The 26,489-nt window shown below is 40.1% G+C and overlaps 1 protein-coding gene across 3 annotated transcripts in view; it reads right to left on the bottom strand.

Moving 5' to 3' along the window:
* LOC117831615 (mediator of RNA polymerase II transcription subunit 13-like) overlaps positions 1 to 26,489 on the bottom strand; it is a 94,500-nt gene that overhangs the window by 10,455 nt on the left and 57,556 nt on the right. The window contains exons 3-15 of one of the 3 annotated variants that reach the window (XM_034710381.1): positions 25,891 to 25,975; positions 20,074 to 20,157; positions 8,324 to 8,469; positions 6,587 to 6,793; positions 5,463 to 5,627; positions 4,189 to 4,345; positions 3,979 to 4,083; positions 2,942 to 3,598; positions 2,474 to 2,687; positions 2,288 to 2,369; positions 2,061 to 2,182; positions 1,822 to 1,918; positions 1,477 to 1,694 (exon numbers count right to left, since the gene is read on the bottom strand). In XM_034710381.1, coding sequence (XP_034566272.1) covers positions 1,477 to 1,694; positions 1,822 to 1,918; positions 2,061 to 2,182; positions 2,288 to 2,369; positions 2,474 to 2,687; positions 2,942 to 3,598; positions 3,979 to 4,083; positions 4,189 to 4,345; positions 5,463 to 5,627; positions 6,587 to 6,793; positions 8,324 to 8,469; positions 20,074 to 20,157; positions 25,891 to 25,975 — 2,339 coding nt within the window. The remainder of the gene's footprint in view (positions 1 to 1,476; positions 1,695 to 1,821; positions 1,919 to 2,060; positions 2,183 to 2,287; positions 2,370 to 2,473; positions 2,688 to 2,941; positions 3,599 to 3,978; positions 4,084 to 4,188; positions 4,346 to 5,462; positions 5,628 to 6,586; positions 6,794 to 8,323; positions 8,470 to 20,073; positions 20,158 to 25,890; positions 25,976 to 26,489) is intronic. The other 2 variants (XM_034710383.1, XM_034710384.1) reach the window with 2 other exon arrangements.

Here is a 26,489-nt window from a genome sequence, read left to right as displayed (position 1 = left end):
TATTGCTGTTGTTTACAAAGTGAACCAGGGGCAGCGTAATATTTGCTGAACATTTCCATTGGGATTATATTCTGAGTTTGACATATTGATCTAGTTTGCTACCTGTTAGAAACCAAGGCACTTAATTTGGCAGTGATATGTAGCACTTTAGTAACACTATTTTAGAGGATAGCCCTAAAAGATGCAATTTACTGTATCAAATATCAACTTTATATCAGTAAGAGCACTGGGTGTTTAATGCCGCTTTGCTTCTACAATTGTGAACAAACATTTTAGCCCACCTTGAAACATTTGAGACTATTTGAACAAAGCAAAGTCAGCGCTTCGGTCAGAAGGTGTGGAATTTCCTACATAGATTTTACAACAAACAAATTACTCAAAAAGACAAAAAGGCCACATCCATTGTATCTCCAAAACTAAGTGAGTTAAAAAAAACTACACTTCTCATATTAATAAACACTTCAAGCTTTTTAAAAATACGTTAATTATTTTTATTTTAGAAAATCTCATGAAGGAAGATCAACTTTATTGATTAATGAAAAATATAATATAAAATAATTAAATATGGAGATACAAGGTTTCTGCCCGCAAGTGACAATATATAAAAAAGTAGGTGTGGTCTTTTGGTCTTTTTGAGTACTTTATTCGTCGTAAAAATAAATAGGAATTTCAAAACTTTCTGATTAAAGCGCTGAATTTTCTTTTTAAATAATTCAATACGGAGATACAAGGTTTCTGCCCAACAGCAACGCTATGCAATTTAGTAGATGTATAGGTTTAAACATTTCATTTTATTACCTTACAGAGGAAAGAAACTATATCTAACAAAACACATAATAAAAGACAGCAAGAAGAATTACAACATTAATTGACTCTATAAGAGTCCATTCTTACAGTCAGATCCTCTGGCAACTTTCCTTTATGAGATAATATTTCCTTATTCACTATCACTGAATACAATAGAGCAGAAGTAGAAGTTAGTGAAAGTCTGTTACACTCTGGTCATTACTCGACTTAGCTCCAACACAATCTATAGCCAGATTGAATCTTTTAATCCTGTTGGTGTATTTTAAGTATCGAGCTGCATTAACCACACTTCTGTCTTTAGGTGTTTGTTATTTGTGATAATGAGCAGATGCACATAATAGAGGCCATTAAGTGCATTCAACTATAACTGGCATTTCCTGAGCTTAGAGAGCCTGCAGTCAGTCGGTGCAGATGTCTGACTTAAGATAACTAATTAGCGAGCTACAGGTATTAGTGAAACAAATCTAGTGATATGTGAGCTTGGCAGACAGCTCAGGAGCCGACTGACTGTCATACTGACTTCTCCTTGTTAGGTTTTACAGGGATCAAATAAGTTTGTGAAAATAATAAATAAACCCAAGTCACTATCATTTAACTTACAATGACGCATACAGCTATATATTCTGTTATTTTTGCTTTTAATCAACATCAATTTAAACATCTCCTTACCTTGATATCTTCCTGCCTGGGACTGACCATGCCCTCTTCAATCTCCATCCTGTATTCAGTAATGTGCGAGGAGGCCAGAGGCGGCATGTGGTCCACTGCTCCACTAGGCACAGGGGGCTCCTGGCTCGGGGTGTCACGGTACGTCATGATGGGAGAGAAAGCCGGGTGCTGCTCTAAAGACGGAGGGGTGGGAAACATCCGCTGGAGGTCTGCTACTGCTGAAAGGAGGCAGGGGTGCAGAGAGGAGGGAAAGAAATGTAGTTTACACAGGTGTATAGGATGTATTAAGTCAGTGAAACAACAATAATTGTAATAATTGTGAAGATTATAGAAGTAAATGCTCACTAGATGGATAAGGTACTGGAACTCTGCCTTCTTTCCCCAGGGGTCGATCTTCTGTTGATACTTGCAGCTTGGTTGAGTGCTGGTTGGGGTAAACAGTCTACAAATTATTACACATAGTCAGAGTTGTTTCAAACAACATTACTCTGAATTTGAATGTATGAAACATAATTATTAATGCTTAGAAACTCAGATAAAAAAACATAAATTAGAAATAAACAACATAAACAATGATGCCTCACCCCAAGCTCCTCCTCGTCTTCATCAAATATGTTGTCCAGATCGGAGATGTTCACCACCAGATCTTTCTCTCTGGTCAGAGAAGGATTCGCTTTGGCAGCCGCGTCACTCTGACTTGAGTCATCTGAATCAACAAAGAAACAACATTAAGAAACTAGCACCAAATTACCCGTGAATCATTGCAGTATTACCCAAAATACAGTAGAAAATGCGTATGAGGAAGTGGCACCTGATTTTGGAGCTGAGTTAAAAATGGACATAGCATCTTTCCCATCAGGCAGTGCTCCATTGCTGGTGATTTCTTCCCCCTGCTGGATGAAGTAGAAGAAAACTGAAGTGAATCTGTAGTTAATACATGGTTTGTAATCTTGACTATTAATTGCTCTTAATGTTTTAACACTTTGTCTCCTCCTACCTTGACCTTTTTGCTGGGTTCTCGCCCCTGACCCTTTAACCTCTTGGAGGAGGAAAAAGTGTACTCGATATCTCCTTCCTTAAAGTCGTACGGATCGTCTCCGGGCTCCCTCAGAACCTCCACTCCCGGCTGCTGGAAGAGGCCCAACGTATGAATGTGGTCCCTCACCCTGTCCTCTGAGATTTTAAATCTCTTGTGAGTCTGGGTGTAAAGTCTGGAGAAGACAAAAGACACACAAAGAATCAAATAATGTGTAGCAGCTAGAGCTAGTTCTTTCTATATTGTTCCTTTTCTATGTGTTGTCCTACTGTGTTTCTTTTATCAAATATATCTACAAAATAAAAGCCAGATACTTAGAAGTGAATTTTCAGAAGCCTTGAAATCTCTTTATCTGTATTCTTGGCTAATCTTTCTCATCTATCCTTCCTTCTTAACTTATACTCTTCTGCTGTTGTGTCTCTTTTTCACCTCTTAAGTGGAGCTCCCTCGGCGGCTGTATCTGTCTTCACCTCCTCTAACTTATCAGCAGGGAGTTCGGGGGGTATGCAGTCAGTCTTATCGGTCTGGGGAGTCCTGAAGCCTCTCCACCAGACAGCCCCGCTCTCCCTCTGCCTGAGCAGGGCTGTATACATCACCGTTTCACTGGCGAGCAACCCCATTCCTAAACCTCCATCCGAACAGATGGGCATATCCACAGGCCCGTCGAGCACGTCTGGGTCCTGCACCCTTGGGTGCGGGCTTAGCGTTGGTGGAAGCGGAGACATTGGTGAATGAAGTAGAGATTCGGGGGCTTTTCTGCCATTTGAAAGAGGTTTGGGATACTTGCAGCTTGGAAGAGCAGTCAGAGGCTCCATGGGGGGCTCCAGGGCCACAAGACCTCCGAGCTGGGGCCCTCCTGGTGAGTCCTGCTCCAGAGGGGCCTCCTGTGTTATGGAGAGACGGTGATGGAAGGGGATGGTGGCCGGCCTTTTGGACTGTTTGTCGGCCTTTTCTGTCTTGTCACTGATCTTGTGTTTGGGCAAGGAGGGAGGGTATAATGAGGGACCAGAGGACTGAGGGGGGTTGGCACTGGTCTGAGGGTTGGCAGTGGATGTGGTAGTCAGATTTTGCTTCTGCTGCTTCAACCTGGAAATAAAACAAATAGTAAAAATAAATAACAATAAATATTGAGAATACTCCACAGAGCCTATTTTAGGAAAAGAGAGTTTTAACAGTGATGTTGATTTAATTTCACAATAATGAGTCTTTGACTTGCCAAAACTCCCCACAGTTTTTATATTTCCCATTTATCCTAGGATTTTAGCAATAATTCCTCTATAAAAAAGAAACAGTTTTTCTTTTCTTTCTTTTCATTCCTCAAATATATTATCTACATCCTGGAGCTTGGTCTTAATTTGAGCATCACTTTTGCAGATTTAAATGCCACCTGTATTAATATAAAAAGAAGGCTCTTATGCTGTAAATACAAACATAATGCTGACAGCTTGCGTGCAGGTCTGTGGTACCTGGAACAGCTGCAGGAGGCTCTCGCTCCCAGATCGTTGAACTCCCACGTGGTCACTCCGTTCGGCACTTCTTTCTTCGGCGTTGCATCGGTTGGCTGATTCAGTCTGCGGGGACAAGAAATAAACGATCCATGAGGGCGCCAGCTCACCTACATCGCTGCTCTTCAGTAATAATCACAGCAAAGAAACGTCAGCATTGGTTAATCTTACACGTACTGTGGCTGGTTGAGATAACACTCCCTCCAGGCCTGGTGGACGACTTGACAGGTGAGCTTCTTCCCAGAATGCTTTGGGCTGATGCTGGGGACGGCCATGCTGTTGTCTGGCGTGGGGACGCTGGAGATGGAGGTCACAAAGCCGCTGTCCGCTGAAAAGGTGGAGGTTGGAACAGAGGCAGGGGTGAGCACAGGGAGCACTAAACAGGTCACACATGAGGGTAGCCCTTTTCATATTGCCAGTTCAGGCAGGATATTTATGCCACTGTAACATCTCACCTCCAATGTAAATTCCATAGATGTGTGTAAGTAGGAATAAGTCGTCCTGCTGCTATGCCAGTAGATAGTAACAGAGCCGTTACAGGGGCATGAATGGATCACTGTGAGCTGGTGTTTCAAGAGTGACCTTGTTAACTGCATCTGTGGCTGCTGTAGTTACAGCAGCTGTTGAACACTCTCATAAAGGCCTCTAGTTTGTCATTACAGACATATCTGATGGGTATACTTTGACATTATAATGATAACCAAATTATTATGCATTCATGAGGATTCTATCCATGTTCCAACTACTGATGTAGCTACGACAACCCAAGATGCATTCAGCTTGAAGTTAACAGGGTCACTCTTTAAACCGAAACATCAGCGTAGCAGGCAGCACGGAACAGCTCTGTGTGTCGGAGTGTGCGTGTATGTGAAGCTCCCAACGCTATAACGCGATGTGAAATCACACACTGGGGCACCAATAATACGCTGTTGCGAAATCAGTCGGAAAGTACAAAGGCATGACGACAGCAGAGCCCTGTTACAGTGCTGTTGGGGACTTGCAGTCTGAGAAAGGCCTATGACTGAACTTTGATCTAACGTTAATGTGAGCATGCTAACAGGTTAAGAATGACAGTGCTACTAAAGTGATTTGAAGCAGGTGTAATCCAAAGCTTGATTCGTATGGCAACTAGACTGGTAGAAATTACAGTTGCTTTACAGTTGCCTTACGGATCAAGCTTTGGATTAACATGACCTAGATGACTGAGAACCTTCACAGACTAGTAGGTGTAAGGTTCACCATTTCCCTAATGTTTTGAGGCCCTCAGTGTCATGTGTGAAGATCATTACGCCTGTTGATTTTGGTCCTATAAACCATTATGTACAACATACAAGTCAGACCAGATGTTGACCAGGTAATGCAGCAATAACTCGATCGGGATATATTTTTTTCTTCATTTGATCAACGTAGATTTTTATCAAGTTAAATGATTATATCTGTGTTACCTGAGCAGGGCTGTTGTGGGGACGTGGGCGGTGTGAGCGGCACACTGCAGTGGTTCGGCTCCCTGTTGAGGCCCTGAGCTGCTGGAACAGGTGGAGGCTGCTCCACTGGTAGGTCCCCCTGGGCGATCAGCACCAAAGCAGCTGGGTAGGTCATTCTTACTCCACCTGAGGAGACACAAAGAGAGGCATAATTCACTGTTATGAAACTACAGTGGATATACACGGCTGAGTTTTTCTTAAGCCTTCGAAAAAGACAGCTTGTGTTACTATGCAATACTTACAGAATACCTTATTATATAATAGTCCACAGCTACAGTAGCCTTACAGTAGGCCTATATGGGGTACAGTTTCTTCTTATCCATTAAAGCATTTACACACAGAACTCTTGCTCTCTGGACATATTACACATATAGTCTTGCTTCTCTTCACGCTCTCTTCCTCACAACCTTCTCAGGCAGTAACAACTAGACAGACTTTCCTTTCCAGCCACTGCTATCCAAAGGAGTTTTGATTATAATCAGGTCAAACCAGCGCTGTGGGATCAGACTGATTAGACAAAGCTATTAGAATAACTCCCCGGGGCTTTTACCTCCAATTCCCTATCTTTCCTTTCTGTGTTTCCTGATCTCTCTCCTTCCTCTCAGCCATTTCCCCTTTTTACACTCCGAGATGTGCTAAAAGACTGCGAGGAGCACTGCAGTCAAAGTGCATGTTAATAGCACCCAATCTTCTGATCCCTCAGTTTCCGTGATTCTCCAAAGATCGAGAGTTATCAGTATAACACTGCCTTCTCAATATTTGCTTTGGGATAGTATTAAAAGGTTAAAAATCATACATCCGTTTTATATTAGGAGGTCTTAATCAAAATGGAAACATGGCTGAGGAGCTAAATTGCAGACATTGAAAGCAAGACTAGAGTTAGGCTAAAAATGTAATTATGATAAAGAACGCCTTTTTGATTGTTTCAAGAATCCTCAACTTTATCAAAGCAAAGATAATTCCTATACATCAGGTAATGAGCACTGCCTTGATGGCTTATGACATACAGATAATGTAGTGCTCTGTGTAGACTGTCACATGTTTTTCTAACACTGAAAGGCCAAACATGTTGTCTTTTTCCTTACCTACAATGACCTCCACTGCCACATGACCATTGCGATCAAAGGCCTGGCCCACTTCTCCTTTTTCTTTCTCTCCACTTCCCTCTTTCTGCTGAAGTACCATAGGGTAGAAGTAGCTCCACTCCTCCATCAGCTTCCGTGTAGCTGGATCACTCATCTTGAAGGACTGACCTGTTAGAGTGCCGCTCAGACCGTATGGACTCAGGATCACTACAGACAGATTAAACAGATATGGCATTTTACTGTGTGGTGCCAGAAAGCCACACAACCCAGACAAAACGAGCAGATAAAATTAGGTTGTAGAGAGATATCTTGACTTTACTAAACAACAACCTCATTATTTGCCAGTTCCCTTTTTTTAATCATAGGTATGTAGTATATCGTAGGTATGTATGAGTATGAAATGTGTTCAGATTTCCCTGACAGGACAATATAGTGTATCGTTTGATATCTTATCATATCTTATTGTATTGCATCGCACCCTATCTTACAGTACTGTATCCTATCATATGTTATTGTATCATATCGTATTGTATTGTACTGTATTTTATCGTATCATACCATTTCATAATGTATCATATCATATTATTATATATTGTACCACATCATGTCATACCATATTCTCTTGTAGTATATTGCATTGTGTCATACCATACTGTTTCTAGCTTATCGTATCTTATCGTGTCTTGTCTCGTTGTATCGTATTGTATCGTATTGTATCGTAACGTGACATAATGTACTGTATTGTGTTGTTTCATATTGTCTCAAACTATGCTTATAAAATTAGACAATTAACTTAATCATCTATTTTAACATTTTTTACTTGAATATTCAATAAATATTTCTATGGCTCAACAAATCAGAGTGAAATTAATTGGTTTTTACCTCACTTTAATCATACTCAGTCACATGTTAAAAATACAGATCTTAAACAGGGTAGAGCAGTATTACCAGAAGTGGGGATGCTACCATGACTTCATAGATAGGTGCTGATTGTGGTGCCATCGGGTTCCAGATGGCAAGGCTGACATTAAAAACTGTTATTCCGAGACTCTGTGGCTGCATAGTACTCTTACTGTTTGTTGGTTGTAGTTTTGTTTTTGTTTTTTGTTTATTGGGGGTTTTTTTTGTTGTTTTTTTAGTATTTTTTGTTTTGTTTTGTTTTGTTTTGTTTTTGTTTTGTGTCTTCTTTGTGCTGTTTGGCTGTCGTGTGCATCCAGACGTGCCAGAATGTACAAACACAGGAATGATACTTCTTTCTGCCTATCATCCTGCAAGGCCGTGTGTATTTCTGTGTGTGTTGCTGTACCCAAACTGTTTGGTTGTATTTGGATGTCGGTCTTGTGTGTATGTGTGTGTATATGTGTAATTGTTATTGTAAAAAAAACTCAAATAAAATACAAATCATAAAAAAAACAACAAAAAAAAAAACAACAGATCTTTTAATTTTGAAAAATAGAGGTAAATTTTTTTTTTTAATGACTTCCTGATTATAACATCACAACATTTCTACTTATTCATTTATACAAATCTAATTATAATTGAATACTTTAATATATCTTACAATAACATTTTTCATATATCATACTTCAACTTTAGTAGTGAAAATAGAACTCAATTATGTTACTTGAACATCAGTGCAGAATTTTCAGTAATACTTTTTAATTTTTTCACACATTTCTTGGGTGCATTTTTTGCAATACATGCTTACTGAAGGTGCAGAAAAAGGTGTGTTGGTACCTTGTACTGGAGTGATGGAGGTCTGTGCAAGGCGGATGTGCTGCTCTGTGACATGGTAAGCAGGCTGGTGCTGGGCGATCTCCACACTGGTGCATACGTTGCTCTCCCCATGGAGGAAGAAGGAGAAGGAGCAGGAGAGGTGCTCACTAGGGATAGAAAGCGGAAGGTTTAGTGGATGGGAACACAGAAGAGCATTAACGGTTCAGGTGTGTTGTTGTGTACAGCATATCTCCTGTCTGTGTCTCTTTGTCAACTTTAATTACACATACATTTACCTTTGCAACCATGAACATAATTAAATTGAGATTTAAATGGGACAAAATCTACATTCAATTATGTTAAACTTGAGATTAAATAAACTCATATATCGCATCTATTGAAAAACAAACGTGCAGGCTGTGCTGTGATAGATGATGAGTGTGTTTCTTCTCACTGCAGTTTACAGAGCACGCTCGGATTGTGTCTCTCTAAAAGCCTTGCATCGCTCTGCCTACATTGATCATCTCCATCGTTCCCCACACGGGCTCCTTATTGCAGGTATAAATCCTCATTTGCTTATGACTGATTGTGTCGGCTACATGTTTACATATGCAGTGCTCTCTTTATTACACAGCAAAGGCATAGTTCATCATGCAGGGCTCTTTTTTTTAATCACAGAGGAGTAATTGTTGCAGCCTTTTTGTAAGCTCCACAGCAGTGGGCGGGCTGGACATCATTAACTACAAAGATGGCTTCACTGATGTATATTCTTAATCTATAAAGCTCCTCGGTTTAAATATATCAGACTGGCGATAAAGTCAGCAGGTACTGTAATCTCCATGTGATTACCCTACTGCCCATGCAATATCTCCTCTGCCCTGAGGGAGCTGGACTTCCATTTGAGCTGTAATGGATCATCAAATTCAATAAAGCAGAGCTCCACAGTTCCACAGTCACTCATGGGCGGAACTAAACACAGTCTTAAGGGAGTTTAATGTTTTGTGGAGTTGACCGGGATGGCCTCCAGATGGCGCTGAGTGCGCCCAAACAGTGAGAGGCCAAATTTTCAACTTCATAGATATTCCCACTGATGTCATGACACTCCTAAGAGGTGGTTGGGACACACGTCTGCACGATCACATGAGGAAACTGAGATTATTAGACTTAGATCACATGAATATTGAGGTTTTTATGAGTCACCTACGTCATTCTCTTCTATGTTGTCATGATTATCTATTGTGGTGACAGTTTTGTAATGACTGTGCGCAAATACTCGTATAGCTAAAACGAACACATTATCCAGGTCACTGTTTTTTTTGTCTTAATCTAGTTATATGACCTTATTTTTCTACTTGGACTCTTAAAACTTTTGTTTATTTTATTTATACTAAATGTTCCATGATCTTTTGAGATATTTTTCCCCCTATTTTGATTTATAAAGTCATGTAGCTCCTTAAAATCTGCTAAAGTGAGACCTGATGGGAGCCTCCTATGTCACTTTATCCTGTTACTGTCACTTCATCTTAATATTTGCAGCCTTATCTTATCTTATCTTATTTTATCGCTACCCTCAGGCCTATCATGCACTGACATCACCTTTCCATCCAGAGCTGTGTAAGCTTATTTTCAACAACATCACACATTGCCTTTGCACACTCACTCTCACACACGTTTACACAGCACAAATCCACAATCCACATCTCTACAACGCATGAGTCAAATTGTTTTCAATGTGACTGCCCTCCAACTTTGTCCTCGGTGCATCATTACAGCATATGAAGAGCTATTTATAGCTGCACAGGGAAGCTCAAGAGAACAGCTGCAAGTCAAGAGCACCAGTTGAGCTAACTGCCATGCACATATGCACAAATAATTTACACAGAGGACATTTAAGCAGTGTATTGAACAGCACATTATCTTCACTGATTCCTCATAAAATAATCTGCCTATATAATGACAGACTAATTGGCTGTTTGATTGATGTTTGGTGTGTGTTTCCCTGTGTTGTGCTCTCTGTTCGCAGCCCTGGATGGATTAAATAAGTCTGTGAAATGAAGCATCCATTAGAGTTTATTTCCCTCTTGTGTTGATAATTCTGTTTATATTGTTATTGTATATTTTTATGAGATGTGTGTGCACTGATCGGGACTGATGTGTGCACAAAAACACGACTCCCTTAAGGCTGCTCGTAAAAACTGCAGCTCTGGATGAATAGCAGGGAAATGCTATCATGCACTCTGGCTCTCTGTTGTATTCCTCTGTTTAGTCAGTAATCAAGCTGAATTAGAAGCTTCTTTCTTTTTATATTTCAGCTGGAGTAAATCTGAGAAGATGAGACATGGTTCTCAACTATTTCTGCCAGACCCATGAAAAATAAAACATGCAAAAAAAGCTGAAAAAAGCTACGGATACAGATATTTTAGCCATGTCCTACTGTAGAGAAAATCAAGCTGGAGCTGTAAAATCAAGAACAATTGATCAATTATAAACGCAGTAGGTCTAGCCAGTGATGCCTTGCAACAGTTATGATATAAGCTCAATTACAGCTGCAATAAAGTGCAATTAAATGCGAGTCAGGCAACAGCACAAGTACAAAAAGAGCATCAAACTGCAGCCTGACGCAGCTGGGAGATTGATGCTCCCTGTCCTTTTACAAAGGGCATTTTTCTGCACAGTAAGCGGGTGTGAGTGTGTGGACACACTGGGCTTCTTGCATCCTCGGGGACATTTGTGCAGTCGGCAAAGCCTGAGCGTGTGTGTGTTTGTGTATGTGTGTGAGAACAGTGGACAGGGATGCTAGGCAGCTGTGTGTGTGAGTGTGAGTGTGTGTGTGTGTGCCTTGGCTGCATGAGTACAGGTATTAATAAATGAAGAGGAGTGATGGCTGAGACTCGCCTCAGGGCTGACAGTACTGGAGAGAGATAGAGAGCGGAGAGAAGGGAAGGGAGAGGAGGGGAAGAGGAGAAGGGGGAGGTGGGTGAGGGGGATGAGAACAAGAAGAAGAGTGAGAGGAGGAAGAGCAGAGGAGAAAGAACAGACGGCAACAGAAGAAGATTGAGACAAAGTGAGCACCAGAGGTAGAGGAATGAGGCAGATGCAGGAAGAAAGGATGGAAAATAGAAGGACAGAGAGGAAATTAAGATGACAAGGAAAGAAAGACGCAGGAAAAATGAGGAGTGAGAGCAAAAAACGAGAGTGAGAGGAAGAGGAGGAGGTGAATAATTCAGAGCCACGCACTGCAATCGCTGCACACATATCGATGAGATCAGAGTTTTAATGGGTGGCTACTGAGCACAATTTTATGGTGAAATCAATCAGGGAATGTAGAGGCGGAGAACACACGGACACTTCACTGTACTAGCGTGTGTGTAAACGTGTGTGTGTCTGTTTCATTTGTGCCTGAGCTTATATGACAGCATTAACATCATGCTGTCGTTTGTATGCAAATGTGCATACAGGGAGACACAGATGCACACACATTAAACAGGCACAGTGATTTTAACAGCGGGCTGACACACACACACACACACACACACACACACACACACACACACACACACACACACACACACACACAGAGAGAGAGACATGTATGTGCATGTCTGGATTGCAAAAAAACAAAACAGCTATGTTTGGCTCATATGACAACATATGTTGCTTGATCCCATCACGACACAACAAACCAGTCAGCAGGAGAGCTCGTTAATGTTGGGCATGCATCGCAGACTTGACACGTATGCACCTGTGTGTACAATCACAAGCACACACACACAAAAACACACACAAAAAAACGTTATCTCAGTTGTTGGGATGCTTTCACCCAGCGGGAAAAGAATAAAAGAAGATTAGATTTGAGAAGATAATGAACAATAAACAGTTAAACAAGCGTGTGCAAAAACACAAAGGGCTTCTGTTTCTACTGCTTCAACATCTAAATCCCAGTCTTATATCATTAACTGAAGCCACGTGCACTTAGCAGGCATGATAGCATTTTTCTTAAATTCCTTCAAATGTGCAAGATTAATCTCCTTAATCTGTACCTTAAATTCTCCCTCTTCCAGCATTATGACTTAGCTTCATCCTTCTGGCTGCCTAACCCCTCCTACACACTCTGAACACACACACTCAGAGTGTAGACACTGCTGCTCTGGTGTATGAGGATGTTTACACTCTTGTAAGCTCTTGTGAGCAGCATGTATACACAAGTCCTTCTACTGCACTCGCACAAAAAGTTCTATTCCATACAAGCAAATCCAGACGATCCATCAAACATGCAGAATGCTCTACAGGCTCATGCAGGTGAGTGCATGTGTGTGTGTGTGTGTGTGTGTGTGTGGGTGTGTGTGTGTGTGTTCCTGTGTGCACACATGACACACCAGTATTAACACAAGCATAAGAGGGATGCAGTCAGCTTGATGTATTATTCAGTAGGCCCAAGTGGGTGGCTTTGTCCAGGGTTGCTATCACCATGTTTGTGCTCCTACTACTCATATGGAATCAAGTAAAAAGAATCCATGATGAACAACGTCCTTTGGGCTTTTTATGAGCGCAGGAAATAAAGGAGAACCGTCAGTCTGCTGCAAACTAGATTAGGTTTCTTGTTAGTACTGAAAGACAGCCAAGAGTGACGTCAGACTGCGTGGTCAGTGGGAGATTCCCACACAAAAAGTGCAGCCAAATGTTAAAGTCGGAGTTGCAGACCTCAAAAAGAACATCAGTGTTAGCTGCCACGGGCTTCATATCTGCAGTCTTAATTAAAAAAAGAGGAAAAGGATCTGTTGGTTGGCTGTTGCTGTGATGTATCACCATCCCCTCTATTGATCTGTGCATTTTATCCCCCTGCTTTCCTTCTCTCTCTCTGCCTCTCTCCCTCTCTCTGTAGTTAATATTAGAAATGCTTCATGTCTCTGGGGAGGCCTAAGAAACACGCAGAACAACACATTTCAAAGGAGAAAATGCAAATAATTCAGTAATCTAAATATTCTACAAGGGTGTTTATGAATGAAAAGATGCCACTTGTGATCTTGTGATCTTAAACTTTCACTAAGTTGACTTAAACATCCTTGTCGGCTATGAATAACATGTTACCACGACAGACACCGTCTCATTCCCTTGTAGTATATTCATATTTTTATGTCTCACGGTGCATGTACTCAGTCAATGAACCGCTGTACAGCCGGAAGCCGCTGTATTTAAATGTAATAGACTTTCCAGTGGCCTCTCAATAAAAGCCTTTTTATTACTGATGGATTGTGCATACAATTATTGTAACAGTCAAATTAATCAATGACTGCAGAAGTGGTGTTAAGGTCTTTATTATTCTGTCTGACACACACATATTTCAGCATCATTCATAAACCTCGAAGAAAGCAAAGAATGAGGGGTTCTATTCGCACATGAACCTCCACCTGAACACATCACACCTTCCTATCGTGCTAAAGGATTTAAATGAAGGAGTATTGTGATAGTGGTTTGATGTGATTGAAGTTGAAGGGCGTTTCCAGATTTTAAAAAATGAGGAAATATCTGCTTTTTGGCATATTAAGTGTTTGATTTCAGCACAAAACTGTGAAGAACGAGGAATGATTGAAACTATGAATGGGATAACTAAGATGGGACAGAACATGGATATGGCATTGTTTCATTTGGCTGGCCAAATTTTAACATTTTAATTTAAAATAAAGCGGTGCCCTTAACAGATTATCCATCCAATCATTAATCGCGTGCTTTACCTTTAAGAAGCATTTTGTATTCTTCAATTAATAAGATATTGTGATGAATCATGATTGTCTTTAATGATTGCAGAATCATCGATACTGTACTGTGATATGGTTGCATTGCATTATATTGTATTGTATTGAGTTGCTTTGCATTGAATCTAATCATATTGCATCCTATTACATCATATGGCACTGATCGTGGATTAGCCTGCCTTCCAGCTTCCTTAAGGTGTTGCTGTTACTTCAGGTGATGATGACATTGTGTAGTGTGCATTGCCTCTAGCTCTGCATGTCAGCACCTGTGTTCCATTTGATTGGAGCAGTTAGTGGCACTTCCTCTTTGTTTGTCCCTCCTGTCTAAATCTTGCTTGTGTTGTACTTACTCTCAGATGTGTACTGCCTTGGACCAAAGTATCTATTAAAATAAATTGTAGCATTGTGACATTGTAAAGTAATGATAAGAAGGGCATTTATTTAACTCAGTGGTTAAATCCAAAGCTCTCTACATAGAGGCTGGTTCTCGAAGCAGACCGCCTGGGTTCAATTTCAACCAGAGTCTCTTAACCCACTTCTCCTCCCAGTTTCCTACTGTGCACTGCTCTGTCCTTAGGCAATGGCATACAACAAATACTGATTAAAGACAACACTGCATCCACGTCTCTCATTCAAAAGGATTTAAAGAAGACCATTGTCATTGGGGCACCATTGGCCTAGCATTGGAAGCGCGCCCCATATATGGATGCTGTAGTACTCGACGCAGCGGTTGCAGGTTCGACTCCTGGCCTCGTTCATTTGCTGCATGTCTCCCTCCTCTCTGTTCCCCACATTTCCTGTCTCTCTTTAGCTGTCCTATCCATTAAAGGCAAAAATGCCCAAAAATACAAATACAAAAAAAGGATTATCATTAATAACCCAAAGAGCTCTTCAGTTAACCCTTTACATTCTTAGCAGAGACAGTTTCCCAACTGCTCTTAATAAGTCAGTCAGACAGTAACTTAGTCAACCAGTCGATTACTGATTTAGCCAGTAACGCCTTTAACCTAATTATCTGTCTGCCAGTCAGTCCGTAGAGTTTAGTTTATCAATCAGTCACTCATGGAGTCAATGTCAGTCACCAGTAACCACTCAAATAAGCAGCCTCCTTCTGAGTTAACCAGTGGGAAAATACTTAGAGTAGATTAAACATCACATCTGGGATCGTATATGTTAACGATAACTATTAAAAAAAAAGTCTGCCAGCTGTCTGTGTGTTATATCCAAAGATCAAAAAGCACTAGCTTTTTAGTTTACATGAAAAGATGTTAGCATGAAAGGTCTTAAACTGTACTTTTGTGTATAATTTTTATCTACCATATCAACACATTAGAATCATGTTGCAGACAACATATCAGATTATCTTGAATGAAGATGAAGAACAAAAACTGAATGAGTTTAGACCCCGGTGATTTAACTTTTGAAACCGCAAGTGCAAGTATTTCTCCAAGCCCCTGAAAGCACCAGGGACACGATTTCACCAAAGATGCTGATATAGTAAAAGTAAGTAAGTTTGCATTGTTAAATCAGATTTGTTTGTTTGCTTTGATAAAACGTATATTATTTTATTATATTTTTTGATCTTGTGGAAACCTCAGTACCCCTCTAGCATCTATCTTTCCACCCATCTCTTTACCAGACTGAGTCATTCACACCAACACACTGAAAGAAGCATTGATCTGTATTAGAGAATGTAAAGCTCTGATCTAAAGGGAGACACGTGCCCTGTGTTAACAGTGTTGGTAAAATGTGAAGGATTGAGATACCCTATGTGAGAAAAGATAAAATGTTTTCTTTTCTCATGTTGTTGTTTTGGTCTTACTTCTACAGACTGTGTGACCTTGTGATGTGGACTAATACCAAATGTTTGTTGCCTTGGAGACGACTAATACTTCAAAGTCACTGGTCCCTTGGGAGAGGAGTGGAGAGGAGAGGAGAGACGAGGAGAGGAGAAGAGAGAAGAGGAGGGGAGAGGAGAGGAGAGGTCAGGTGAGGATTCCTGTGATTTTAAAAAAAAGTACTTTATAACTGGTGAAGTCCTGGAGGGTGTCTCTGTTACAGTGTAAGAAAATGAACATTACTTATGCATGAGTATGTGGCCATTAATGCAAATGAGAGCAGGTAGACGAACAAATATACTGTGTACTGTACTTGGCATGCATAGAGCTGACTGAAGTAATGAGAGAGAGAGAGACTCTAATGCATCCATTCAGCCGTCTATTGTAATGATTAATTTACGACCCCCCACCTTCTCTGATCCCCACCTCCCTACATCCCCTCTGCGCACACCACACTCAGCCCTCCCTCCTCCCTGTTCTTTCTCCTTCTCGTGCCTCTTCTCTCACACTCTCTCAGCATCCCTGTAACTCTCTCTTTCTCTCTCATTTTCCCCTCAGCGTCTGATGCAATCCGTTACCAACCCAGAGTGCTGCCTTCCTCCCATTCAGACACAAAGAGAGCACGAATATTATGCTGAGAGAGGAGTCGGTGGGGGGTGGAGGAGGAGGAGAAGAAGGAGGAGGAGGGCGGTTTGGATGTGTCCTGGATGTGCCAATCCTCGCCGTGCCCCCGGGACACACACAAGATAAACACCAGATAAGCCTGACAAAGACGGCAGCGCCAAGGCTCAGGAGTTGGCACGGGTATAAGGAGGGGGCATGGATGTTTTTTTGCGCCCCCTGTTGGGGATAAACGGTAAAAAGTGTGAGCGTAGAAGAGACAAAGGAGCTGGTTACAGCTGAGGCAGGAGGTCAGTGTATGCCTAACTGAGCAATGTTCCCTCGTGGCAGGAAAACACTGCCGGCCAGGGATCTGCAGGGGCTCTTATTGCTCACACTGTCAATTGTGGGGCAACAATGCTATTCTGGGAAGAAGAGATGGTGTGTGAGTGTGTCTATGCGTGTGTACTGGCATGTGTGCTGGAAGCAAACAGTGGAGATATGTGGAAGGAAAAATGTCATGGTTTACTTACAGAGCCTGAGAAACACACACACACATAACACACACACACACACACATCGAGTGAAGACGTTAAAGAGAGATTTCTTTCTCTTTGTGTCTACATATTCAAGAATATTTCTTCCGTCTTTCTTTCTTCTTCTCTCTTCTTGCAAGATGTTCAATAATTCACAGACAGTAGAAGTCAGGGTTGGCTCAGCAGGGGGCGTACCAGCTGACAACATGTTGGTATAGAGCTGTCAAAATGTGGAGGAATTACACGGCGCACTAAAGAGGCACACACGTATGCAAATCTCTGCACTCACTCAAACACAGAGCGTGATTTCAGAATATCTGCATATGTTTGTATGCATACAGTATGCATGCAAACCTTCTCCAACTTAAAATGTTGGCCACAGACTCTTAAGCTTTTTACTGGATAATAAATGATCAACTTCTGCTTCTCTGATGAGATCATTTACCAAATTATCCTCACAGACCTGCACAGAGAGTCCTTATAGTACACTGCAATCAAATGTCATCAGTGTTATTTAAACTGGAGTCAGCATTTGTGGCCAGTGACGTCATAATCATACATAAAAAAAACATTCAGTCAAGCTATAGTGTCCAAGCTTGTTTAGTGTATATTATATATGTAGATGTTAGACAGCTTAAAGGGGCACTGGTGCAGTTTCAGAGCTCCCCTTCATTAATTCTACTTTAAATCTCCCATAAGAGCTCATTTGGGTTGAGATCTGGTGACGGAGAAGGCCTAAAGATATAATTTACATCCTTTCAACTTGCATCAAACCTCTCGCTCTCAGTATGGTTATGTTTGCATTCGTTATGTCTCTCCATACATACTTTTACTTTTTATTCTATCATTAGTGCCTGGTGGTAGAGTGGAAGCTATATCCAGTCATACTCAAGTGGGAGCAGGGATACTAGTATACATATTAATTCATCATCTGCATTCAAGTAAAAATTGAAGTCAATGCAGGGTTTGAAATGTACTCAATGTTATAGGAAAGTAGACTTCCAATGGATGTATGTCTAACAGCTGTTTCTGTTCAAATCTGACTGAACTCAATGTCATATTAAGAACTTGAATCCTCTTAACTTCAAATAAAAGAGCAAAAGAAACTATAAAACTTAAAAAGCATCTTTGCTAAATTATGCCAAACTGTATATTCGTCTGTGTTTCTTTCTTGTATTGATACATCTTTGATGCTGTATGCTTAATTTTCTCTGCACTGATATAAACACCAAAAAATCATCTGTGTCAACCCTCCAATCTTTTTCAGGAGGACTTGGTGTTGATTTTTAAAAGGGTGGTATAAATAAAAGGTGCAAAAGCCCCAAAAATATAACTTAAAAAAAAAGTAAAAATGAAAAAAGTATGTAAAAGGGTTGCGCACAATGATGCTAAACATAAATCATTAATTATTAATGTCAGATGTATTAAAACTAAAGAGCCAGTATTGAAAATGTAAGTAGTAAAAAAAGTATGGATATCAGAGTGAAACTTGGGAGTGAAAGTTAAAATCTCTCAGAATAAACAAACAAGTCAAGTTCCAATACCTGAAACTTTGGCTCAGTGCAGTTTAAAGTCTTTATACTCGTTACCTCCCACCTCGACTCATCAGATGAAAGTGCAGTCATTTTTCCAAATGATTTTAGCTTTCACAGTCTCTTTGGGATTCCTGGTGGTATCCCTCAGAAACACTTTGCAACACAAGAGACACACTCTGTCATGCGACATCATGCAGTGAGGCTCAGCGAGGGGCCTCCACCTGCTGCTCTGAACAACCAAACCACAGTTAGCTTCAGTACTCCGCAGCAGACTGCAAGCGTGTCAGACACTCACCAGAACAAGTTTTTAGTGCATAATATCTTGATTTGTACCAGATTTGAAGGACATTAAACCTTGACCCATTTTTTTTCCACTGTGTCATTCAACAGGATGAAGGATTTTAAACAACAAGTGAGCTTTAGTTGGTAGCTTCTTGGCCTGCTGCCATGGTGCGCCCAAAGCAACTGCTTTATTGAGCGTTTTTACTGTTTTTAATTACCCGGTCTGTTTTTGGGGGGGAAGAAGGAGAATGATAACTTAACTACCAAGAACCTCTTACAGAATGAACAGTGGGGAGAAATCTGACCTAAAAACCAGATACACTCATAGACACAAGCTGGAGGCCTCTCATCTTGCAGATCTTCCTGATGTCCTGTCTGCTGAAGAGCATTGCAGAAACACTGATTTTGATGCAAAACTAGTGTTTAAAATGTTCTTATTGTCTGATTTGAGAGGAGCAGATTTCTGAATAAAATGTAGAAAACCACATTTTAAGACTTATTTGTAAATTTACAGTCTGCAATGCATTGACGCCGGCGTTACTTGATGTAAAATGATGCAACTAAAAAGAAAGAATTGCAGAAACTTGACTGAGCTGACTTGCGGTATTCTCAACTGACGATTCATGTTTTTTGGAAGCATTCCCTCTAAATGATTTCCAAATAACCAATATGACAGCAAAGTGAATTCCTAAGAGCCGTTGACTAGAATCATTAGCATCTGAGCGCTGCTATGTTGGAGGTTTGAGGAATGTAGCATCATCACCAGCAGGAGAAGCTGAAGTGGGCAGACGGAGCTGTGAGAGGGAACTATAATGACTGAAGCAACAAGTTGAGCTACTGTCATCACACCCACCCCTTTTTTTTTTTACTCGCTTTCAGTGTGTCTCCCACACTGCCTGCACAGTTACACAGCGTGACACTCAACCACACACACACACGCTCACACACAGAGCTGTGAGAGCTTGACTCGGCTCAGCTCTCACCTCTCACCACCATTCATTCACCGTCCTGCTTTTTTTTTTTTTTTTTACAGTCTCACACCATGAGCTGCCGCTGGAACATCAAGGAGAGAAGACTCGACAAACGCTGGATCACATGAAAGCCTTCACACCGTCCGGCTCTGTCACACTCTGACGTTCACACACATGGATAGACACACAAAACATGCTGAAGAAGTGCAATGACATAGTGGCGTGTGCATTTCAGCAGTGTTCAAATTTGACTCACCTGTTGCCCAGAGACTTTTCTTCCAGTTCATGAGGCTTGAAAAACCACTTCCCGATCCTGACAAAGCCTTTATCCATCAAACATCTGCAGAAACGAAGAGAAAAAGAAAAGAAAAGAGAACAGAATGGAGGTTATTCATCTTCAGGAGGAGGCTTTGGAAATTTTGCAAAAGACAATTTGCATGTTTGATGACCCTTCTTTTATTGTGTCTTTAATTGATTTCCCCTTCTTCTGGTTGGTTTAGTGGTGCAGAAGGAAGCTTCCATGATATCAGTTCCTGACCTTGTTCTGAATCTTGAAGCCAATATGAGCAGGAATGTGTAGAGAGTTTTTACACTTAGTTGACCTCACATGAGTTACATCACATTTTTCCAGAGCTTTAGCAAAAATGAGCTACACGTTTCAGCAAGAAAGAATATTGACTTGACTTTATATTTTTGCACTATTCAGGCAAAACAAGAGTAAAAGCAAAGAGGTCCTCAATAATTTTGACTATCATCAAAGAAACTGAAAAATAAACAATGAGCATTCTGTATTTATTTATCTTTTTTTTTTTTTAATTTTCTTTTATAATTTTTTTTTAGGGCCTGTGTCCACTAACAGCATTTTTATTGAGTTGGCAGCACTCAACAAACTCAGTCTCAGAGTGCTTCTAATTGGTGCTTTTTGTTGCTAGGTCCCAAAATTTGTTCTGCAGCATTTTTAATTCCCTTGGCAGTGACCTATATGTATGTTTTAAATGCTCTTTTTTGCTAAATATTTTCTTTTATTCAATGTTATTTTATGAGGACAATGTAAAAAAAAAAAGGTAGAAATCATGTTGTAGGGGCACTGGTGGCCGAGTGGTCTAAGCGCCCAACATACAAAGGCTATAATCCTCATCGCAGAGGTCGCCGGTTGGACTCCCAGCTTCGACCATTTGCTGCATTTCTTCCCAAACTTTCTATTCCCCACATTTCCTGTCTCTCTTCAGCTGTACTATCAATAAAGGCAAAAAAGCCCAAAAATATAACTTTCAAGAAATCAGCAGCTTTACATAAGCAAATTGTACCTTGGAAAACACGTGTGATTACTTTCCCCACTGTACAGAACTCTGCTATTGTTGTTGACAAAGACATCAGAAGTCCCACCTATCTTGATTTTGATTGGTCAGTGATGGAGAAACAACAAAGAGGAGCAGAGTGGTGTTTCAAAAGTTAGTTAATTTGAACTAAGAGCACTGAAAGTGCAGTGACAAAAGACAGCTGACACTGTAGTGTTTTTGCACTTAGGATGGTCATTGTTGAAATTGCTAGACTTCATTGGTTTTGTTTTGAAAACAGGCACTGCAATCACAAAAACACAGTTAGTGGGAACAGGTCCTTATTGATTTGTTCTCTTCTTTTTTCCTTTTTGTGACCAGAAACATGTTATTTCCAAAATTGCAATAATTACTTTCATGCATACAATTTGTTTTTATGTTTTTATTTATTCTGTTCATAATAACAAATTAGCGTAGGTGCTGAAACTAACAGTCAAGACACATTATGTATGCCTGTACTGTATTTCAGGGTATGTGACTGTACTGTATAAGATTTTTAAAGGACATCTCAAGAAAAAAAAAAAGCAGCCTTTTACCTTCTTAAATTGCCTCTTACACATAATGTGCAACAGGGGGATTATAACCTTGCTGCACCATAGCAAGACAAGGAGTTCTTGACAAGCTGACTGTAAAAGTAAAGGTAATCTTTCTGCTAATCTGCTTTCCCTGAAGTGGTGAGCACTTGAACACATATCGTTCCAAAACCTTTTCCTACATCAGATCAAAATGTGTTCACATCAAACAGTTCAGTCATCTTGCTCCCTATTTGGCTATCCCACCATCTGTGCACATCTTCACCTCATTTCAGCCTCCTTTTCCTGACAAAACTCAGCGCTCACAGAACTCTGACTCGTCCCTGTGAGCAGGTGCCAGAGAATTCCCTGCTGGACCCTCTGACCGGGGTTGAGGAATTATGAAATGGTTTTATGGACTCCTCTCCTGAGCTATCTAAAGCTTTCAGCGTCCTCTACCATCTTTGGGGCATTCTTTTCATTGTTTCTTTTTCGTTTATCTGATGAAGGCGGATCTCCCCTGGAAACAACTCATCTTGTAAAAACATTACCAAAGAAACTGTATTTAATGCCGTCACTTCAGGCTGTTTCCCCAAACCACTTAATAAGGTCAGAACTAACCCTGATACCAATTTACTGTATCGGATCAGTGCATCTCTAAGCAGGGTCACTTCACTGGAGCCCTTGTTAACAATATACTGTGAGGGAGTTAACAGTGTATTTTATCCACAGAGTAAATGCTGAAGCTCATGCTCAAAGCCCCCAGATACTGTAATTTAAAAGACAGCATAAAGCCGGCTCATAAAAATACTCTTGATGACACTGTAACAAATTTAATGCAACAAATGTCTTCATTAGAAACCAAATGTTTAATCTACAGCAATTTGTGCTTATGTAAGGAAATGTTTTTCTTTTTTTAATGCTTAAGAAGAAACTACATACTATTGAAATATATATACATTTACACTGACATATTATCTCTGTGTACAAAGCTCATATTCCGAAGTTGTAAGCATGGGATTCCCTGTTTACACATCTAGAAGACATTGAAAACCCCATTCATCCATTCAGAGTGTCCTCGTCTTTTTTGCTCAGTTCAAGCTTCAATCAACTCCTAGCTTGCAGCTGGGCTACTAATTGCCTGTCATGAGTTTCTCAAAGCCTTTCCAATTAAAACAGCTGCATGAGTCTGAAAATGAAGCTGGTGAGTATGGTGATACTGGAGGAAACTAGTAAAGCCATGGTAGATAAAAGAGTAGCAAGGACTCGAACAACACTAATGAACTTGGTGGAGCAAAGGCAGATGTTTGACTGGTTCAATTTCTGATAACTTGACAGACAGATCTTCTACTGATAATCTGACTTACACTGTTAATGTAAAAGTATTGATTGGATAAGTTTTGAAAAGAAGAAGTACGCTTTGCAATGTTTAACTAGGGATGTGCATATTTAGTCAGCTAAATTGGACATTGTCACCCAAGCTAATCAGCACCAGAATTACTAGTTTGCTCAAGAAATAAGTCTTTTAGGTCTGAATGCCGGACATATGTTGTGACTAAGCTGTAGTGCAACCACCAGCCACTACCTCAGTATACTGATCTACAAAATGGAGATGAAGTTGTATGTAGGCTGTGTCTGGTTAAACTTGCTTTTTCACTACTACCAGGGCAATGCATAACAAGAACAGGCATGTAGACGCTAACATGCAAGGAGGCTAGGAGGATAAATTGTGCTGCATTTTAATTGTTTTCAAAATGTTTTCTTACCTTTACACTAGTTGGAATTTAGATTTTAATAAAATCGACTCAGTAATCAGTCGCTTAGGAACGTACCCAGCTTGTTTTTAATTGACAGCTAAAATAGGAAACCCCACCCTCGCCTTTCTCTTTCAACACTCTTAAAACCTAATGGGCAAAGTAAAGCTTCTTGGTTTTTCTCTCCAATCTTATGATATCCTTTAGAACTGTATATGGTTAAAGGACATATGACCCATGTTACAATTTTTGTTACTGGCTCTCAAGCATGGTAGAACACTTTCTTGCCAGCCTTATAGAGGACTCAGATGTTTAGGATATTTAATGCCTATCAGGATGGTAAAATAAAATTATATGCATGCTGCAGCACTGGGCTCCTTAAAAAAAAGCCTTGGCCAGTGGCATATCTCCCACATTACATAACAGTACACTTCACACAGCGTAAGAGCCCCTCACTTCTTTACTATAGCTCCAGTTTAATGCTAAAAAAAATTAAGACAAAGACTTATTCAACGAGAGTCTCTTAACCATAACATAACATGCCTAAATTGGTTATTATAGGTGGCCACAGGAGCTAAGACAAACATTTAGAATGAAGTGTTCCTTGTTGAAGTTTCTGATGTTATCAACATGTTGTCTTGTGTATTTGTTCATTAAATAATAACTGCCGCTTCACCTGTAACTGTTTGTTAAAGCCCTGTTTAATTAAACTGAATGTCAGTATGAAACAATAAGAAGAGCAAGAAGATGATACAGTGGCAGAGGTCGGCTCTATGTGTATGATCTGAACTAGAAAGTGGAAACGATCCCTCCTGTGTTGAAATAGTGAGCTATAAAAGGAGTTAGCTTCAAGGTAATAGGAAGGTTAATTCAGCCTGCCCCCTATGATGATCACTGATGCTTAACTTAATAGAGAGCAAATATGTGCTGCTTCATTTAACAGATGGCTCTGACTCAGAAAGGAGAGCTTTGGGTACTTGAGCAAGTGATTCAGCACTCAGATTATAATTTCATTAAGATGAGGCGGCAGGAAGAAAAAGTAGAGCTGTCTGTCAATATGACATCAGGTCCATTTGATCAGCCACTTTTGTGTTTAATTCAAAATGACATACCTCTTCTTCAAATAAGAAAGATAGAATTAACATGTACTGAGCTGTTTTCAGTTCAGAAGAGGTTGAATGTATAATACTTATACATCAAACACCAAAAATCTAATAGAAGTTCTTCCTGTTTAAGCTTTTACTGTGAAGTGTATTGTATTCACTTGAGAAAATATGTCTTCTGTGTTTCTGAATCAACTGGCTACATCATGACTGAAATTTAGTCATGGGCTGAAAACAATGGATATGCATGGAGATCATTGGAAGCACCACATGTATTTAACTCCAAAAAACTGAGCACATTTTTATTTTATCATTACAATTGTTTTTCCATAGATTAGATTATTTTAGATTAGATTAAACAGACTTTATTGAGGAAAATATTCACGATGAATATCTCATTCATTCAGAAAAACTAAAAAAAAAGTCCTTAAAGCTTCTGTGAGGAAACTTCAGGTTGTGTCAATTTTGGCGCCTCCTTTAGATCCTCAACTTACATCTACCCCATGACAAGGGAGTCAAGCATTTAGAATGACTGTAAGGAAATAAGCTTTCCTTTGTTGATCTTGTTTGTTTTTGTAGGTCATGCAGAGGCATCAATATTAATCTCAGTCGGTTTCATTACCATCAACAGCTCCTCACAGGAGCTTTAAGTGAATGGAATAAACTCCCACATCCTCTTTGAATGTATTAAAAGAAGTGCTAGATACATTTTTAATAGTATAACTGATTGTGGCTACATTTTCACTTTGAAATTGTAAGCTTGTACTTCAAGAAAAAAACATTTCAAATGTTCGAAATCAAACTGCCTGAAGTAAAAATTACAATCCACTTTAAATCATTAGAAAAAAAAAAATATTTCCATTAATTGAGCAGCATGACTTTCTTTTATGTCAATATTTAGCATTCACAAAGACAGCATGGACTCAACGGCACAACATTGTTTTTAACACCTTATTTAGCCGTCAAATGTAGATGTGAAGACGTTAATTGTGCATTTATTAATGTACAGTAGTGACAACTGTTTTAACTTCTCCAATTTAGACATTTGTTCAACATGACTGAAATTGCACTTGACCATATAGTCCAGCTTCTTTTAATGCATTGCATACATCTATATCGTCTTGCCATGTTAGGAGTCAACTTTTAAATGCCAAACACTGGGTTGTGTTTCTAACTTTAGATCACTTTGTAGTTTTGTGCAAAAATACTAAAACTTTTTAACATCACAAGTTTTATCCATCAGAAATGACATGTTTTCTTCTATGTTAGTATAGTTATGTAACTGTTTGTATATTCCCTGTGCATCATTCAGCAGTGCTCACTGTGCAGCTAATGAAGTGCTTCTGGGTAATGATGCTGGTTCTTACCTCTCCAGCAGGTTGTGTATGGCCTTGAACAGGAGGGTCCTGCACTCGTAGGACAGCCCGCACTCCCAAAGCCCCTCCTCAGCCACTGAAAGACAAGCAGAAAATACTCATCAAATTATAATTCTCAACAATTCATTGTCTCTCTATTTAACAAATAGTCATAATATTTCCAGTGACAGTGAAACATCTGCACGCACCAGCTTGTGGATAATAAACAACACATGATTCAGCATTTAACTGCATGTGTTTATGGCCTGCCCTGTCAAAACGTGCTGCATGTGCTGATTAGAGAAACAGCACATCATATCACAAATGGAGATGAAGTTATGTGTGTGTGTCTGCGTGTTTATGTGTATGTGTGTATGGAGGGTGCTTGGCAGTACAGCTGTCAGGTTGGCTGCAGCGACAACCCAGTCAAACCCCATGCAGTTGTCAGCTTCAGTTAGCTGCAGAGCGAGAGTGTGTGTGTGTGTGTGTTTGTGTGTGTCAGTGCAGGCTGACACACACACACTTGCATGCTCAGGTTGGTACATGCATACGCAGACTTTCAACCTGGAACATTTTTTTCTCTGTGTGAAATTGAAGCTGCTGAAGACAAA

Source organism: Notolabrus celidotus, chromosome 19 (assembly GCF_009762535.1).
Source record: "Notolabrus celidotus isolate fNotCel1 chromosome 19, fNotCel1.pri, whole genome shotgun sequence".
NCBI classification, from domain to species: Eukaryota; Metazoa; Chordata; class Actinopteri; order Labriformes; family Labridae; genus Notolabrus; species Notolabrus celidotus.
Note: the sequence above shows the minus strand (reverse complement) of the source record. Positions and strands in the feature narration are given on the sequence as shown.